This window comes from Entelurus aequoreus, linkage group LG28 (genome assembly GCF_033978785.1).
Source record: "Entelurus aequoreus isolate RoL-2023_Sb linkage group LG28, RoL_Eaeq_v1.1, whole genome shotgun sequence".
Taxonomy (NCBI): Eukaryota; Metazoa; Chordata; class Actinopteri; order Syngnathiformes; family Syngnathidae; genus Entelurus; species Entelurus aequoreus.
The window spans coordinates 14,211,548-14,230,963 of record NC_084758.1 but is presented as its reverse complement, the minus strand read 5'-3'; the positions used below and the strand labels follow the sequence as shown (position 1 = coordinate 14,230,963).

The window sequence follows — 19,416 nt, the reverse complement described above, 5'->3', positions numbered from 1 at the left end:
TTTGACTATTCTTTAATTTGATGATAATTAGTTAAGATGGAAACATTATTCTGTTTCCAGTTAACGTAACATAACCAATTTGCAATAAATTCTGGGGCGCTATGTTATAAGTGTTGAATAAATAAAGAGCGCCAAGAGACTAAGGAAGCTGAACTACCAAAAACAAACTACTTGAGCAAATCATGTCCCCCTCTAAGGCGTCCCGAGAGATTAAAAGCTGACATGAAGGAGTCTAAAAACAGACTTCGGAATGCCATTCTCCACTCTTCAATTAGAGATGGACTACCGTTGCCGTGTGGCATTCCACACAAGCATGTGTGAAAAGAGTAAGTATCCTGGTGAGCCTCGGCCTGGTTCCACCTCTTTAAGGTATTTTAGTGTCCCTTAGTTGGCAGTTTACAGAACTGTACACAATCATCAGTTAGGTGATCAATAATCCATGAGTAAGGATTTACAAGCCATAGATCCTACTGCAAAACAGAGTGGCTTCAACTAATTGACAAGAGGCCCTTTTACAGGACTTTTCCCAATTACCCAGGGAAATAAAGTTCCCCTTTCTGTTTCCACCAAAAACTACTTGGGTAGATGTAGTTCTTCAGGAACCTTTCAGAGTTCCTCCTACCTAGCTGGGAGTTTTCAAAGCTACCCGAAACCTTTTCGGGGGCAGGCTGTACTGTCGAACGCAGATTGGTTAAATACCTTTGGGGGCGTTCGTAAAACATGTTTTTCAAAACGCACGACCGCCATCGCGGAGTATTCGAGGACGGCTTATTTCTTATTTGTGTCTAATATAACAAACTTGACAATGGAGAGAAAGAAGAACGAAAGGAGCTTTCGAAATGCAGGAACTTTTGTGGGGCATCTTTGTGCTGAAGAACGCTGATCAGTGGAACTTTCTTGGAGTGTTTTTACCCAGCCGTAGTCTTTAAACTATATGAGGTTAATTGTTTATTATTTTTACAAACTTTATTTCGATACCCAAAGCTACGAAAAGTGGACAGACTCTTTTAAATGTATTGATGGAGGAGTATGAGGCCTACAACGACCTCAGCTGCTTACTACTCTGACTTTGTTGGATGAATGTGAAATAAAGGAGGCATCACACGAGTGGTAAGAAGGTAAATAACATCAAATAGTAACTATTTATTTTATTACATGTTGTAAAAGTAGTCAGTGACACTCCATTTGTGTAGTTATTAGCCTTAACCCGAGTGAACAGAATGCTAATGCTAACAAGCCAACGCTAAAGCCGATGTGTTCGTGTGGTTTGCGTGAGATAAACACTGACATTCATTATTTATATATTGTTACAGCTGAAAAGGAATTAAATCATCAATTCATCATTTACTGACAGGACAACTTTCTGGCTGTTGGACATTGCGGACAAAAGCCTGACTTTTTATGACCAATTCAGTACGCTTTTTTAAGTCATATTGTTTTTGTACATTATTGCTTTGTTTCATTTACTTACTTTTTAGTAAAAGAACTGTGACCTACTATTGTGTGTTTATATGGTATCAATGTAGAAATACACCAAACCACTCCTCCATACGTCATCAGCCTGATTTGTAACATAAACTACGGGGCGGTATAGCTCGGTTGGTAGAGCGGCCGTACCAGCAACTTGAGGGTTGCAGGTTCGATCCCCGCTTCCGCCATCCTAGTCACTGCCGTTGTGTCCTTGGGCAAGACACTTTACCCACATGCTCCCAGTGCCACCCACACTGGTTTAAATGTAACTTAGATATTGGGTTTCACAATGTAAAGCGCTTTGAGTCACTTGAGAAAAAGCGCTATATAAATGTAATTCACTTCACTTCACTTCACTTCTGCAAGAACCTATAGTTCCAGGAAGCAAAAGTTCCTAAACTTGATAGAAAAGGGCCTACTGTGTGTGTCTGGTTTTACATTACTTCTCCTTGGGTGTCACCTGTTGCCACACTTGTTGCTGTCCTTTAAAATGTGACAGGAGCCTCTTGTTTGTAACCTGACTGCAACCTTTATGGAGGTATCCATAGCAGCACAAGTTAGCTGAGTAACACAGCCTCATTTCATTTACAAGTCAAGGACCTTTACGACTAGGACTTGGACACTGAAAGTATACTTTTCCAACAACCATTCCCAGTGATCAACCAGCTCTTGTCTCCCCCATGTGGTAAACATTGGTAGCCACGGTTTAGGATTGCTCACAGATTTTTAAAGACTATCTCCTTCACCCAATACATTTTTTCAGTCAACATTATAAACTTCTACTCATTCGAGAGCAACAATCGAAAACATATATTTTATATCATGATTATTGTGACCGAAATTAGCATGGATATGAATATTAAATTTATGGCAGGAACATCTAGTCTACTGTAGTCCTCAGTATACAAGTTTAATTGGTTCTGTAATGCAGCTCGTATTGTAAAAGTGTCGCCCATTGAAATGAGTCAAAAACAAAGTTGTCAATCTCTAGCTATAAGCTAATAGCGAGTAAGACAAAATGTTTTGGTCGGCGTTTACAGGGTTTGCTGTAGCCTTCGCCAAGCCAATTTGCCGTTGAGAGGCTCCTAACCTGAATTTCTGCTAGCAACCTAAAGCCTAACATTTAGCCAAGAGAAAGCTCGTATCCCAAGAAATCCATAAGCTGGGGCACTCTTATCCCGAAGTACCACTGTATATTGATTGTGTTTCATGATAGCAAAATATGACTAACACACATGCACATCTAACTCGCTCTTACATCAGGCGTGTAGTTTGCTTACAACTACTGATTGTGCACCAGATTCCCAGATGCTAAACTGAATAAATAGGTTAAAATTTTTAAATGGTATACTGACCTTGTTGATTCTATTGTGGTTTATCGACAAATTGCATAACGTGATCATAAAAAGTTCAGTTCTGCTTGTGCACCGCGACTGCTTTCTTCCACACCAGTAATGATCTCGGCGTCCGCCTGTAAGACCAGCAAAACCAAGTCCAGGGCTGTCCTCCACGCCTCTACCTTCACGCTCAGATTGTCATAAACTTTTCGAGGTCTGACTGACCTCACAGCTGAGAACTGAGGACTTCTCTCATCCAAATCCAGGACCAGTCGGGATAGTTTGGCGGAAACATTGTGATCTCCTTTAAAGTCTTGCAGTTGTTGGTTGACTGCTGTCTTGGCTTGGAGTTGTGAGATCCCAGCAGAGTTAGCCATGACCGTGGATATGTAATCAACAAAACCCTCGGCCATGAGGTGCAGCACAACGCCACGGAAAGAGTTGGTTTGCCCATCTCTGGGATGCGCAACATTCACTTGCCTTTGCAGGTGATGAACACAAATCATCTCAGACTCTCCAGCGCCGGGCAACACAGCTTTGTCCTTCAGGGCATAATGCAGCCGATAAGCACAAGCCCAAAAGCGGTCCTCCAAGACCTGCAGCTTACTATGTAGGAAGCTCGTGATGACCGCCGTGACCAACTGAGTCCTACAGCTAGGGTAAATATAGACACATGTCCTACGGTCGCTCTGAATTTCTCTCCAAATGCCAACTTTGACCCCGGTGCCGACGCAGTGCTTGCTTAGCTGTGTGGCATATGCAACGGGCACGGCTCCGGTAGCATTTGCCATCTCCTTTATAATTGAGGCCTTAACCTTCCCCACTGTCAGCATACGATGCTTGCAGCAGCACTGGATAACTTCCTCGCCGACAAGTCCGCTAACAAGCAACAGGTCCACTTCTAAGCGCAGCAGAAGCACCAGAATCTTTTGCATCCACTCTTCCTTTTTGCTTAAACTCGGCAAACGTGACTGGTCGTTGACATGTTGCACCCCTGTAGGCTGGTTGAAGCCAAGATGGCGATAAGTGCACGACAAATCGCCATGAATAAGAGCCACATTCAAGGGTGTGTCCTGTAGGCTGTGTGCAACTGCAGACTGGTCAGCGTCGAGAAGAACAACACAGCCTTGGGAAACGTGAGCGTGGTCCTCTGAGAAGCCTGGCAACACACACGTCATCACCTTGTTAACATCAAACACACAATGTGTGTCTTTGAGTCCATATTTTAGCTGCATACAACTGGCTTGAAGAACTAAATCCATTGCATCATCGCAACCGTGCCTCAGTCCATCAGCAAGCTGTGCAATGTCAGGAAGGTGAGGCTGCGGAACTGAAACGCTCTCAGACTCGGTCCAACAAAAATGGCGACTCAGCTTTACTTTGCTTGCTTTTAGTCCTGTGGCAGTCATGTGTCCGGAGTCGGTTGGCACCTTGGTGATGCGTTTCTGTGGTGACTCACAAAGAGCCTCTGGCACCTTGGTGATGCGTTTCTGTGGTGACTCACAAAGAGCCTCAAACGAAATGCTGCTGTTTTTGCAAACGTCGATACACACATCCATGCCCTCCGTCATTGCTGCAGCGATGTGACGCGGCGAAATCCCGCTTCGTAAACACTCCAAGGCTGCGCGACTCCACGCTCCCGCCAAGAAGAGCAGGCACCCTGATCCCGTGCGATAGACCTTGTGGTGGGCTTCGACGCTCTCGTAAACCAGCTGGCCGACGGCGCAGGTGTGCTCCAGGTTGTCCAAGATGCGCAAACACGAGCCGACAAGAGTAGACTCGCCGCTCGCTTCATCCTGGATGAACTTGTACTTCTCATTGGCACCCAATAAGGAACGTGCAGTCGCTGCCAGAACCAACAGTTTCTGCAGTCCAACATGCTGTCGCTGGTTTATTACTGTACTTCCAATCATTATCTAAAATATAAAAGGATACATTGTATATTAGTATAAGCATTCACTAGCTATGTTACTTACAGAAGAATACAAAACCCAACATTTGACTGCTGTAGACCTGCGTCTGGTTTAGATGTACTTACAAACCCCGTTTCCATATGAGTTGGAATACAATAATTTGCAAATCATTTTCAACCCATATTCAGTTGAATATGCTACAAAGACCACATATTTGATGTTCAAACTGATAAACATTTTTTTTTTTTGCAAATAATCATTAACTTTAGAATTTGATGCCAGCAACACGTGACAAAGACGTTGGGAAAGGTGGCAATAAATACTGATAAAGTTGAGGAATGCTCATCAAACACTTATTTGCAACATCCCACAGGTGAACAGGCAAATTGGGAACAGGTGGGTGCCATGATTGGGTATAAAAGTAGATTCCATGAAATGCTCAGTCATTCACAAACAAGGATGGGGCGAGGGTCACCACTTTGTCAACAAATGCGTGAGCAAATTGTTGAACAGTTTAAGAAAAACCTTTCTCAACCAGCTATTGCAAGGAATTTAAGGATTTCACTATCTACGCTCCGTAATATCATCAAAGGGTTCAGAGAATCTGGAGAAATCACTGCACGTAAGCAGATAAGCCTGTGACCTTTGATCCCTTAGCATCAACAAGCGACATCAGTGTGTAAAGGATATCACCACATGGGCTCAGGAACACTTCAGAAACCCACTGTCAGTAACTACAGTTGGTCGCTACATCTGTATGTGCAAGTTAAAACTCTCCTATGCAAGGCGAAAACCGTTTATCAACAACACCCAGAAACGCTGTTGGCCTTGCTGGGCCTGTGCTCATCTAAGATGGACTGATACAAAGTGGAAAAGTGTTCTGTGGTCTGACGAGTCCACATTTCCAAATTGTTTTTGGGAACTGTGGAAGTCGTGTCCTCCGGACCAAAGAGGAAAATAACCATCCGGATTGTTATAGGCGCAAAGTTGAAAATCCAGCATGTGTGATGGTATGGGGGTGTATTAGTGCCCAAGACATGGGTAACTTACACATCTGTGAAGGTGCCATTAATGCTGAAAGGTACATACAGGTTTTGGAGCAACATATGTTGCCATCCAAGCAACGTTACCATGGACGCCCCTGCTCATTTCAGCAAAACAACACCAAGCCACGTGTTACATCAACGTGGCTTATAGTAAAAGAGTGCTGGCCTGCCTGTAGTCGAGACCTGTCTCCCATTGAAAATGTGTGGCGCATTATGAAGCCTAAAATAGCATAACGGAGACCCCCGGACTGTTGAACAACTTAAGCTGTACATCAAGCAAGAATGGGAAAGAATTCCACCTGAGAAGCTTCAAAAATGTGTCTCCTCAGTTCCCAAACGTTTAATGAGTGTTGTTAAAAGGAAAGGCCATGTAACACAGTGGTGAACATGCCCTTTCCCAACTACTTTGGCACGTGTTGCAGCCATGAAATTCTAAGTTAATTATTATTTGCAAAAAAAAATAAAGTTTATGAGTTTGAACATCAAATATCTTGTCTTTGTAGTGCATTCAATTGAATATGGGTTGAAAAGGATTTGCAAATCATTGTAGTCCGTTTATATTTACATCTAACACCATTTCCCAACTCATATGGAAACAGGGTTTGTACATGTTTGTAGTAGGGTTGGTTGGACAGTATACCAGTACTAATTAATAAAAAAAAAGGTACTATACTGCCTTTAAAAATAGTATTTCATTTTTCTTTTCATGCATATGTTGGTGCGAAGTGAATCAACACACACATAGAGCACTTACAAGTGGAAACAGTGCGAAGACAGAAGAGGGAGAATGGATGTATTTTGGCGTTAAAACTAACGATAAAGGTGGAGCTATAAAAACTATGCAAGCGGTGCTTTCCAAACGTAGCTAGTTAACGGCTAACTTCTGTCCGAAGTGTTTTAGCTACTTCTAAGTCACTAATCCTCACCTCAATGGCGACAAATAAACTAGTATTGTCCCTGCAGGACGAGGAATAGCTAAACATGCTTCACTGCACACCGTCAGATCGTTTAGAGAGCGTCATAATACAAGATGGAAAACTAAGCTAAGCTGATATCTCAAAATAAAATAAGCAAATTGAGTCCACACTTGATCGGATGAAAATTAAAACTGTGTACATTAAATGCTGCTAATACAAACAAAAGATCGTATTTAATATGAAGAGATAATACCGTATTTAGATTACACGTCCATTGACCGCCTTCCCAGCATATAGCCCGAGCCTCAACAGTCAATCACTGCGCATGCGTCGTTTGGTTGGTTGCTACAGTGACGGCGGAAGTTCCCAACAATTGGCGGACCAAGTTATGTCCCGCCCACCTTATGATAGGATTGGCTTGCAAATTTACGTCACGGTCATAGCCGTCCCCTTATTGGTTCTCGCGTCACTCTGCTGGGCGGGGCTACCTCATGTTGAATAGTTTGTTGTGGAAAGCCACAAAACCATCGCCTTACTTTGACGATAGAATGAAAGCTGAGTAAACACAGGAGGTTACGCCATCCGTGCTAACTTTCGACAAACGTCACAAAGGCGAACGATATTTCGTATTTTTTCTGGTGGATTGGAGATAGGGTACGTGAAAAGTGAGCGGCAAAAGTATCCTTTTCATCGACTTCCGGTGTCTCGGTGGCAAACAGTAGAGTTTTGAATCTTCAAGTTCTCCTGGAAAACACATTTAAATGGTATGTGTTGTATATTAATGTATGATATTTATTCAGCATATGCGTTAATGCATGGAGGTGTGTTGCTGTGGTATGTTAGCATGGAAGCTAACGCCAGCTGGCATTATGGTGTAGTCCAAACAACTGTTAAGCTATGCTATAGCAACTGTCACGACCTCAACGGTACACGCATGCGCGAAGATACGTCACTTCCTGGAGTCGCAGTATAATAGGACGGAGTTTCTGCGATGTCACGTGCTGTGATATTTGAATGTCTATTCAATGTTCATTTCTTCCATCCATTTTCTACCGCTTGTCCCTTTCGGGGTCGCTGGAGCTGTCACGCCAATTTTCTTCCCATTACAAAAACCTTCCTATCCTCCATTTACTTCCGGGGTCATTTCCGCTTACGTCATTTCCTCTTACTGACGTCATTTCCTCTCTTCGTCGCTGGGTTTTTTTTATTTTTTATAATATAGCGTTAACAAAACGTCTGTATTAATCGGACAAGTATTAATCGGACAAATTAACTTGAGGATATTCCTGACTGCACATTTGACTCGTGGACATATGCGGAAATGAATAACAGTGTACAATAAGTTAATTCATTATCAATCAAAATTATCAAACTTTATTAAAACTAAATGTATTCGTTAAATTCAGTTTTTTTAGTTCTCTGTGTAAGTGAACTAAATTAAAATGACATTTATGTGCGCATATGTACCTCAGTGAAGTCAGATGACCCGTGGTCAGACAAACGACAATATTTAAAATAAGAACATAAAAATAAAGAAAAACCTTGGGTATTTCTTCAAGACTTTAAAATGAGGCAAAAACCGGCATTCAATTATATATTAATTAATATTAGTGAAATGGTTTCAACAGTAATGTTGATTTAAAGTAGTACAGACATTTAACAGTATAATATATTAATTAATATTTTTTGCACGTTACCACAAAGACAGAAGTTTGCAACAGCAGCCCTAACACTCCGCTTGAAATGTTGCGAAGCCTGCTGGTGTTTGACATAAGTCCCCTGGGACAGATAAAGACGAATATCATCCATCGCCTCTTCATCGCAGGGCCAACACAGATAGACAACATTCACACACTAGGGCCAATTTCGTGTTGACAATCAACCTATCCCCAGGTGCATGTCTTTGGAGGTGGGAGGAAGCCGGAGTACCCGGAGAGAACCCACACAGTCACAGGGAGAACATGCAGTTTCAGTTTATTTGGAACATTGATTGAAGCTTTTATTAGTAGATTGCACAGTACATATTCCGTACAATTGACCACTAAATGGTAACACCCGAATAAGTTTTTCAACTTCTTTAAGTCGGGTCCACGTAAATCAATTCATGGTAAAAACATGTATACGATACAATGTAATGCATCACACAATTCCAGTTGTCCAGTTCTTCCTACTCCTTTTCGGATGTGCTGTAATGACACAGCACATCCGAAAAGGAGTAGGAAAAAGCAGAGCTTATTTAATCCTACCCCTTTTCATACCATAGCAATTTTATCCAATGTCCTTGTTCTCTGTAACAGAACAGTGAACAAATAAATAATATACCATAGTAAGCGTACAAATATTAACTACATAAATAATCTTTGTCTCAATAAAAAAGAAAAAAAGGGTTCAAGATGTTCATCATAATTCTTGTTCTGTGTACTTTGTGAACACTTGTTTGAACAGTCTCTTAAACTGAATCATATTGATGCTTTGGTTGATTTCTTTGGTTAATCCGTTCCATAATTTCCACATACTGATATACTAAAGGTTGTAAGTATTGTACGAGCATACAAATGTTTTAAATTAGATTTTCCTCTAAGGTTATATTTCTCCTTTTTTGCTGAGAATTGTTGTACTTGTTTCGTATAAAACACATAATATTAAAAAGGAGTATACAAATTAACAAGGTGTAGATGTAAAAAAAAACAAAAAACAGAGTAAAATCGCAACAATTTGAACCACTTTCACTCTTCTGTCATTCCAATGAATGACATGCGCAATTTATTTTTTAAATATTCTTTTTTTTAAGGAGGAATCTATATCTGAGGACAAGAAAATGTGAATTTATGTAATTAAAGTAGTTGTCATTTAAGGCTGCTGAGAACATCTTTAATGTTTCTGTAAATATTGTATTTTAAAATAACGTTTTTTAAATGGTATTCTTGATTATGACATGCATGTATATTACTGTATTTTAAAATAATGTTTTTTGACTGAAATCTTTAAAGTAACATTTTTATTGAAGTAAAGATGACAGGAACATTACTGCCGTAAAAGACGTTGACGGAAGTGACAAAGTCTTTGCGCATGCGTGCACCAATCGGGGCGTCCCGGACCGATCAGATAGTGACAGAAACGTTACCAACAATTAGCATTCATCCGTTTGTTTTTTCTTGTGCAGGCGTCGTCTTACCGAAAATCAACTCCGGTTGCCGGTCAGAAGAAGAAACCCGCTTCTAAGATTGAGCTCAGTGAAGAACAGAAGCAGGAAGTTAAGGAAGCTTTCGACCTTTTTGACGCTGACGGCACAGGCAAGATTGACGTCAAAGAGCTGAAGGTAATGTTTCCAATGCTTCAAAGAAAAATGGTATTTTGGGACCTCAGGTGTGTTTATTCTGCTGTCAGGTTGCCATGAGAGCTCTTGGCTTTGAACCCAAGAAGGAGGAAATCAAGAAGATGATCGCAGACATTGACAAGGAAGGTTCCGGAACAATCGACTTCAGCGACTTTCTCAGCATGATGACTCTGAAAATGGTAATCTCCCAGTACAATGGCTGCAAGGCCGTTATGACTTTGGCTCCTTGCCGATTATTGATGATGACCCACCACAGTTCAGGATGGATATCAAACACAAATGCTCAAAATGATACAAAATGTAAATCCACAGCATGCTAGCGACTTCTCCAGGAAACAGGACATGTTAGACTTTATCCCACAATTTATGTGGTTATAGTGCAGATACAAAATTCCACAAAAATAAGGTAAAAAACAGGAGCAAAACAAAAAGATAAAAAATTATGCAACCAGCTGCCACTTCAGCGGCGCCATTTCTACATAAAGCTACAAAAATAAAACGAAAATCCAAAACATGAGCAATAAATAATACACATTGCAGGGGCGTCCACGATAACGTTGCTTGGATGGCAACATATGTTGCTCCAAAAGCTGTATGTACCTTTCAGCATTAATGGTGTCATCACAGATGTGTAAGTTACCCATGTCTTGGGCACCCCCATACCATCACACATGCTGCCTTTTCAACTTTGCGCCTATAACAATGGTTCAAATGGTTCATTTCCTTTTTGTTCCGGAGGACACAACGTTGAGAGGCTCCTAACCTGAATTTGAAATGTGGACTCGTCAGACCACAGAACGCTTTTCCAATTTGCATCAGTCCATCTTAGATGAGCTCGGGCCCAGCGAAGCCGGCTGCGTTTTTGGGTGCTGTTGATAAATGGCTTTCCTTTTGCATAGTAGAGTTTCAACTTGCATCTACAGATTCAGCGACCAACTGTAGTTACTGACAGTGGTTTTCTGAAGTGCATGCATAGAAAACCAACAAAACAAAAACACAATTTCAACACCCGATACTGCGGTGCTCCACGCCATCATTTGCTCCACGGCATCGTTTGAGGCCGCATGGCCACAAACTAGCGGACCCAACAAAGCAACCAAGAGAGCCGACTCCGTCCTAGGTTGCCCACTAGCTCTCAGCCAATGTCTCAGAAGTGTCCGATACATGCCCATTCAGTAAAGCTCGTCCATCTGCGCTCTACGCTAACTTTGCAACCCTGTTGCTTCGTCCGCCTCTCCTCCAGTCTCTGGCAGAACCAGCAGTTCATTAGAAATGAATGACTTCATTCACAGTCACAAGCCCCACCACTGCAAGTACATTTCCACTAATATGTTTTACACAGCAATAAATACTTTGTTTTTAATATTGTTCAAAAGTAGTTGTGATTATTTAGGCCATAATCTCATCTACGGTCCGTAATATCATCAAAAGGTTAGAGAATCTGGAGAAATCACTGCACGTAAGCGATGATATTACGGACCTTCGATCCCCCGCAACCAAAAGTGACATCAGTGTGTAAAGGATATCACCACATGGGCTCAGGAACACTTCAGAAAACCACTGTCAGTAACTACAGTCCGTTGCTACATCTGTAAGTGCAAGTTAAAAAACAAGATACTTAATGTTCGAACCGGAAAACTTTTTTTTTTAAAAATATTAGCTCATTTGGAATTTGATTCCTGCAACATGTTTAAAAAAAGCTGGCACAAGTGTCAAAAAAGACTGAGAATGTTGAGGAATACTCATCAAACACTTATTGAACAGGCTAATTGGGAACAGGTGGGTGCCATGATTGGGTATAAAAGCAGCTTCCATGAAATGCTCAGTCATTCACAAACAAGGATGGGGCGAGGGTCACCACTTTGTGACAACAAGGAATCCCTAAATTTGCAAGGAATTTAGGGATTTTACCATCTGCAGTTCGTAATATCATCAAAAGGTTCAGAGAATCTGGAGAAATCCCTGCACGTAAGCGATGATATTACGGACCTCCGATCCCTCGGGCGGTACTGCATCAAAAAGCGACATCAGTGTGTAAATGATATCACCACATGGGCTCAGGAACACTTCAGAAAACCACTGTCAGTAACTACAGTTGGTCACTACATCTGTAAGTGCAAGTTAAAACTCTACTATGCAAAGCCAAAGCCAATTATCAACAACACCCAGCATTGCCGCCCAAGCTCATCTAAGATGGACTGATGCAAAGTGTAAAAGTGTTCTGTGGTCTGACGAGTCCACTTTTCAAATTGGGCAGAATAATCAGAATGACTCCAAATAATCCACAAGGTCAGATAAATGACAGTAAAACAGCAGAAGAGAAGTTACGGGATGAGTAAAGATGAAAAGTAAATAGGTCATAGTAGGGCTGCGCGATACAACTGAAATCTGTATCATGATATAAGTGTTTTATATCGGTCGATATCGATAATTATTATTTTATATGACCTACTAAAACATTTTAATTTCAAATGTAACTTTCCTCTGATTATAATCCATCAGCCATGGGTTGCAAAAAAAGTGCCATAATGTCCAGGTGACTTCCCTTCTTTTATCCACAATTTCTTCATTTTGACTTTCTCTTCTCACTCCATGCAAAGAATCAACCGCCAGACAACCAAACAAGATAGATGATACGGTTAAGCGTCTCACTTCCTGCGTTGCTCGGTTAGCAGCCAACCTTGTTTCGCAACTTGCCGATGCTTCAGACAAAGAAAAAAAAAAAAATATATATATATATGTACAGTACAGGCCAAAGGTTTGGACACACCTTCTCATTTCAATGTGTTTTTATTTAATGACTATTTACATTGTAGATTGTCACTGAAGGCATCAAAACTATGACACCTGTGAAATGAAAACCATTTCCGGTGACTACCTCTTGAAGCTCATCGAGAGAATGCCAAGAGTGCAAAGCAGTAATCCGGGTGACTATTTTAAGGAAACTAGAATATAAAACATGTTTTTAGATTGTCACTGAAGGCATCAAAACTATGAATGAACATATCTACAATGTCATGAAAATAAAAAACACATAGAATGAGAAGGTGTGTCCAAACTTTTGGTCTGTACTGTATGTCGAATGTTTTCTCAAACACTTTTTTTTATTGATGTCGATTAGGTGTCCAAGACGATATTGATATGTTTTATCGCTCAGCCATAGGTCATCGCACGCATGACCAGGGTGAATGCAGGCCAGGAGAGATTGGGAATTAAGACACACTGAAGTGGAGTTATAAAATGACTGTGCGGTCGTGGGTTTTTATTACTGATAATGAACACAATTCATAATATAAATATAATACCAAGACTTAAAATAATCCGAAAGTCAAACCTACTGCGTGACATTTGTGTAATATAAGACGTGTGCAGTGTTTCCCATAAACTGCCAAGATACCTGTGGCGGTGGGGGCGTGGCTATGGGCGTGGTCACCATGACATCGTCGAGCAATTTGCATAATTTACTACAATGATTTGATTTTCTCTAAAAAGGCTCAAAAAATGTATACTTACTAATTAATAATAACAGTTTTGTTTTAAACTTCCATCCATTTTACAATATAATTACAACACTTTATGTACATATTTATATACAGATTTGAACAATAAGTTATTCACTGAAATATATTTATTAATTGTGGTTCTTACAAAAAATATATCTTATAAAATATAAAAGCTAAAATGTCTCAAAGCTCTGCCCCTTTAATTAGTGCATACTAAATAATTTAACTTTAGCCTACTACTACAATTATATTATTTACCAGCAACATAAAGTGAAACAGAGGCAGAGGTGTCCTGCCACAGTCAGTAACAAATAAACAGAAAACAGTAGTGGTAAGATAGACACAGAGCTTCACCAAACATCTGATCCACTGAACAAAGAGCTCCAAAAATCTTGAACTTTAGACTGCCATCAGTTTTGCTCCCTACACTTAACCATGTGTTTCCTACTGCCTGCAGACTTTGCACCCTTTGTTATATACACATGTTGTGTTTCTAATATAAATACATTTAATAAAGTCAAATACAAATAAGGCAACAAGAGAAGTATCCTACACTTCTCTTTTGTAAAGTAAATCTGAACAGCCGATATGGGCATCTACATCAACTATATGCTTTGCCTGAGAAGCTGGAGAGGACAAAAAAAAAATATTTTTATTTATTTATTTTTACATTTTTTTATTTGTGGCGGACGTAATTCTTTCGTGGCGGGCAGCCACAAATAAATGAATGTGTGGGAAACACTGGTGTGGATTCAGTCAACCTTTTCACTGTTGGGATCGTCATCTCTGACCGTAACATCTGGTTTGTGTTTCACATTCCACCAGACTGAAAAGGACTCCAAAGAAGAGATCCTGAAGGCGTTCCGGCTGTTCGACGACGACTGCACGGGGAAGATCTCCTTCAAGAACCTGAAGAGAGTCGCCAAGGAGCTGGGGGAGAACCTCACAGATGAAGAGCTGCAGGTGAACAATCACTCTTTTCTTCCAGTATGCTGGGCCAAGAAAGGGCACCTTGCAGGGGACTAGCTTACAAAATATGAAAGTAGCAGTAGTATGGAAAAACAATTTGCCTCTATAGTGAATATTATAATAATAATAATGGATTGGATTTTATATCGTGCTTTTCTATTATTAGATTCTCACAGAGAAGTGGGAACCCAACATTCATTCACACATGGTGGTAAGCTACATTTGTAGCCACAGCTGCCCAGGGGTAGACTGATTATTATTATTATTATTATTATTATTATAATTCTGGAAAATCCTGGAATTTTTTTGAACTTGGGAAAAAAAGTAGTTTGAATTTCCAGAATGGTGGAATGTGTTTAAGGTGAAATGGTTTGCAGCGGTTGAAAAATGGAAATTGTGAAAGTTTGAAAAATGGCTAATTCGTTTTGAATGGGAAACATGTCCTGGAAAACCTGGAATTGTGTGAATTTGTCAAGGAAAAGCCCGCGATTCCCGAATAGGCTGAACAGTTCGAAGTTGGAACGATTTGAATGGGATGAAAAATGTGGAAGGGAGAGCGCGCCAAAATCTGGAGAAGAAGAAGAACTAGATGAGGCAATTCCTGAAGGAATTGTGTGTGAATGCTCCAATGCTAAAGTTGAACTGAAATCCTGGAATTTTTTTAGAATTGTTGATGTAGAGCACACAATTTTCTAATCAGGCTGAATATTTTAATAATAGTGAAGCTATTATCAATTAAGATTGATGACACCAAAAGACTTCAAATCAATAGATATGATCAAAATAGTATCAATCTCACGGAGATTCTCGAGCCATTTTGAGAGATAACGAGGAAACCTTTAATTACTTTAAGTAGTTATTACAACACTGTTTAAAAAAAAAAAATATATATATATATATATATATACACACATTTATACACATTGATTGATTGATTAATTGAGACTTTTATAAGTAGGTTGCACAGTGAAGTACATATTCCGTACAATTGACCACTAAATGGTAACACCCGAATACGTTTTTCAACTTGTTTAAGTCGGGGTCCACTTAAATTGATTCATGATACAGATACAGTATATACTATCATATATACTATCATCATAATACAGTCATCACACAAGATAATCACAATGAATTATTTACATTATTTACAATCAGGGGTGTGGAGGGGGGGGGGTTAGGATATGGACATCAAGTAGTGGACATAGAGAGAGAGAGAGAGAGAGAGAGAGCGAGAGATCAGAAGGCATAAGAAAAAGTATCTGCATTTGATTGTTTACATTTGATTGTTAGCAATCCGGGGAGGGTGTTAGTTTAGGGTTGTAGCTGCCTGGAGGTGAACTTTTATTGCGGTTTTGAAGGAGGATAGAGATGCCCTTTCTTTTATACCTGTTGGGAGCGCATTCCACATTGATGTGGCATAGAAAGAGAATGAGTTAAGACCTTTGTTAGTTCGGAATTTGGGCTTAACGTGGTTAGTGGAGCTCCCCCTGGTGTTGTGGTTATGGCGGTCATTTACGTTAAGGAAGTAGTTTGACATGTAGGTGGAGGTCTAGCAGTAACCTGACTAGCTTGTTCTGAGATGTTTGGAGTTTAGATTTGAGGGTTTTGGAGGTGCTAGGGTACCAGGAGGTGCATGCGTAATCGAAAAAGGGTTGAACGAGAGTTCCCGCCAGAATCCTCAAGGTGCTTTTGTTGACCAGAGAGGAGATTCTGTAGATAAATCTCGTTCGTTGGTTAACCTTTTTGATTACCTTGGTTGCCATTTTATCACAGGAAAGGTTAGCCTCTAGAATGGAACCTAGGTAGGTGACCTCATCTTTCCTGGTGATAACAATGTCACCCACTTTTATGGTGAAGTCATTGACTTTCTTGAGGTTGATGTGGGACCCAAACAGGATGGATTCTGTTTTACCCAAGTGTATGGATAGTTTATTGTCAGCGAGCCAGGTGCAAGTTCTACACAGCTCAGCACTGAGGATTTTCTCCACCTGTGACTTGTCCTTGCCGGATACCAGCAGGGCAGAGTCATCCGCAAACAAAAACAATTCACAGTCGCATGCCGATGACATGTCGTTTATGTATATTAGGAACAGTAAAGGTCCCAATATACTGCCTTGGGGGACTCCACAGCTCACCGAGAGGGGGGGGGACACGGTGCCGTTCACCTCTACCACCTGCTCCCTCCCCTCCAAGTAAGATTGCATCCAGCTCCATGAGGTTTTGTTAAATCTGATTGCTCTGAGCTTATCCAGCAGTATAGCGTGGTTAACGGTGTCAAAGGCCTTCTGAAGGTCCAGCATGACCATGCCGCAGTATTTGTGGTCGGTCAAATAGAGAAGGCATGTGTCAGTGGAGTGGTTAGTTCTGAAGCCGGATTGGAATTTATACATATACATATATATATATATATATATATATATATATATATATATATATATATATATATATATATATATATATATATATATATATATATATATATATATATATATGTATATATACATTTATACACACACACACACATATATATATATATATATATATATATATATATATATATATATATATATATATATATATATATATATATAAACATATATATATATATTTCATTTTATTTTATTTTTTAAACCAGTGTTGTGAAAATTACTTACAAAAAGTAATTAAAGTTACTTGTTACCTTACCAAAAAAGTAATTGAATTACTAACAGAATTACTCTTTGATAAATGTAATTAATAACGAGGGGAGGTAATTAATACGTTACTAAAAATTTTTTTTTTATAATCTGGCATATGCAATTGAGACGTTTCATATGAGAGCTTAAGCGGGGCCTGTTGCCTAGTGACTACATCGAGGGTTTCAGCGGAGCAGTGTTTGTTAGCTTTAGCAGTTAGCAGCTCTCTTGAATCTTTCCACCGGATTAATACCTCGGCTTAATAAAGAGATTGAATGTGGTCACATCTTCTTGTCAACAAACGGGGTATTGCTTGGAAGGCAAGTTGATGTGATTTGTTGTTCAATATTCCCATTGTGTGCGTACGTTGTTGTCTGCTGTGTTGCCTCTTCCTGTTTGATATCAAGTTCATTTTAGTGCGATACTGCTTGTTGCTTTCAACTGTAAAAACATATTTCCTGCGTAGGACTTGCTGCTCTTATGACGCCGTCTTGTCGTCGATATAAAACCACATAAAATGCGTACTTGCCAACCTTGAGACCTCCGATATCGGGAGGTGGGGGGGGCGTGGTCAGGGGGCGTGTCTGGGGTGGGGGCGTGGCTAAGGGCGTGGTTAAGAGGAGAGTATTTACAGCTAGAATACACCAAATCAAGTATTTCATGTATATATATATATAATATATATATATTTATACATATGTATGAAATACTTGACTTTCAGTGAATTCTAGCTATATATATGTATATATATATATAATATATATATATATATTTTTTTTAATTTTATTATACATATAAATAATAAATAATTACAAACACTGTTAAATGACAACGTGTATCATTGTCAGTTATCAGTGCACTCTGAGGGGACATTTCTGCAGCAAATTGTTAAAAACGAAGAAAAAACAGTAAAAATATATTTTTTTAAAAAGACAATGTAATAGAAAAAAGTTTGATAGTAATAACTAATAATATGCAATTTGTCACTTATTAGGCTGACATGACGTTTTGTTTTAAAATGGCTGTTTTACTTAAAAAACATCATTAAAAAATATTGTGGTAAAGGTTTGGACAACCATTACTTATTAGAATCAACATTTCAGCTTTTTTTCATTAAATTGTCTTTTTTTTCTCTTAAAATTTTACTGTAAATATGCTGCACTCTGTCCACCCCTGTACCAAACAATGTATTAGTATCAATGTAGTAGTATCGACATCTGGATCGATCAGCCCGACTTTACATTGAAGCTCTAGCAGTTAGCTTAAGTGTGTGGCATGCTTCGCCATTCTTTTTCGTCTAGTCCTCCAGTGATGATAATACTTGGAAGCAACTGTTTATTTTCAGCCATGGCGGCACGTACCCTTTTAGAAGCGGCTTCGCACTGCGGATAGTCAACGCGTCGCAAGTTTCTTTCAAATTGGAGCCTCCCAGTGTCATTTTGACCAACACGCCAACGTTGTGTTGCAGGAGATGATTGACGAGGCGGACCGAGACGGAGACGGCGAGGTCAACGAGCAGGAGTTTCTGCGGATCATGAAGAAAACCAACCTTTACTGAACTCAACTACGCCTTTGGATTGTCTCATTTTATACCTTTTTTCTTTTGTAAATACAAACTTCTGTGACATGGTTTTTGTCCAGGAAAATAAAGTTTTGGAACTTCACATTGAGAACGAATCACGACGAAGGACCTCTAAAGTCTCTCTCACTTTACGCCTGAAGAAAATACTTGTTGGTTTTGTTTTCTGGTGTTCTTTACTTTTTTTTTAATACCAGTAGAGTTGCACATTTCATATATTCCTTTCAGCATAGCTGTTTATGCAGATATTTATAATCCAGCAGAGGGCGCCATTGTTAAAAGGCAACACAATATCAGTGCAGTGTTCATACAGCCAGTGATGCGCGATACCACTGATTTTCTTTCCCATCCAATACCGAGTACCATAGTTTAAAAAACTGTATATTGGGGAATCATCTGCCAGCGATATACAATCACAGCATTAGCTCAAATAACTCAAGTATCAAAAGTATTTTGATTTGACAATATTAGAGCAAAAAGATCTGGTATCAGCGGTATCAATATTTTAGTATCGACTATAGCGCACACTGAGGTGTCATTTATTCTTCACTAGTTAAGACAGTAAAATTAAAATACTGTATCTTTAAGAAAATATATCCGACTCATGCAGAAAGTGGCCTAAATGGTTGCCATAGTAACAAGTGATGCGAACACACCTCCTTACCAT

General features: G+C 39.7%; 2 protein-coding genes across 3 annotated transcripts; one reads left to right on the top strand and one right to left on the bottom strand.

The window, feature by feature from the left end:
• Nucleotides 1-1,150: 1,150 nt before the first annotated feature.
• On the bottom strand, nt 1,151-7,036 carry bbs12 (Bardet-Biedl syndrome 12). Of its 2 annotated transcripts, XM_062039748.1 has the most exons (3): nt 6,937-7,036; nt 4,283-4,723; nt 1,151-4,237 (listed from the first exon to the last, which is right to left on the bottom strand). In XM_062039748.1, the coding sequence occupies exons 2-3, from the start codon at nt 4,718-4,720 to the stop codon at nt 2,870-2,872; spliced, it is 1,806 nt and encodes a 601-aa protein (XP_061895732.1). In that variant the 5' UTR covers nt 4,721-4,723; nt 6,937-7,036; the 3' UTR covers nt 1,151-2,869. The 2 variants fall into 2 exon arrangements, with proteins under 2 accessions (XP_061895732.1, XP_061895731.1); XM_062039747.1 differs by having other exon boundaries at nt 1,151-4,723.
• Nucleotides 7,037-7,156: 120 nt separating this feature from the next.
• On the top strand, nt 7,157-18,834 carry cetn4 (centrin 4). The gene is made up of 5 exons (XM_062040016.1): nt 7,157-7,447; nt 9,847-10,002; nt 10,071-10,199; nt 14,349-14,486; nt 18,639-18,834. The coding sequence occupies exons 1-5, from the start codon at nt 7,445-7,447 to the stop codon at nt 18,726-18,728; spliced, it is 516 nt and encodes a 171-aa protein (XP_061896000.1). The 5' UTR covers nt 7,157-7,444; the 3' UTR covers nt 18,729-18,834.
• The last annotated feature ends 582 nt before the right edge of the window (nt 18,835-19,416 follow it).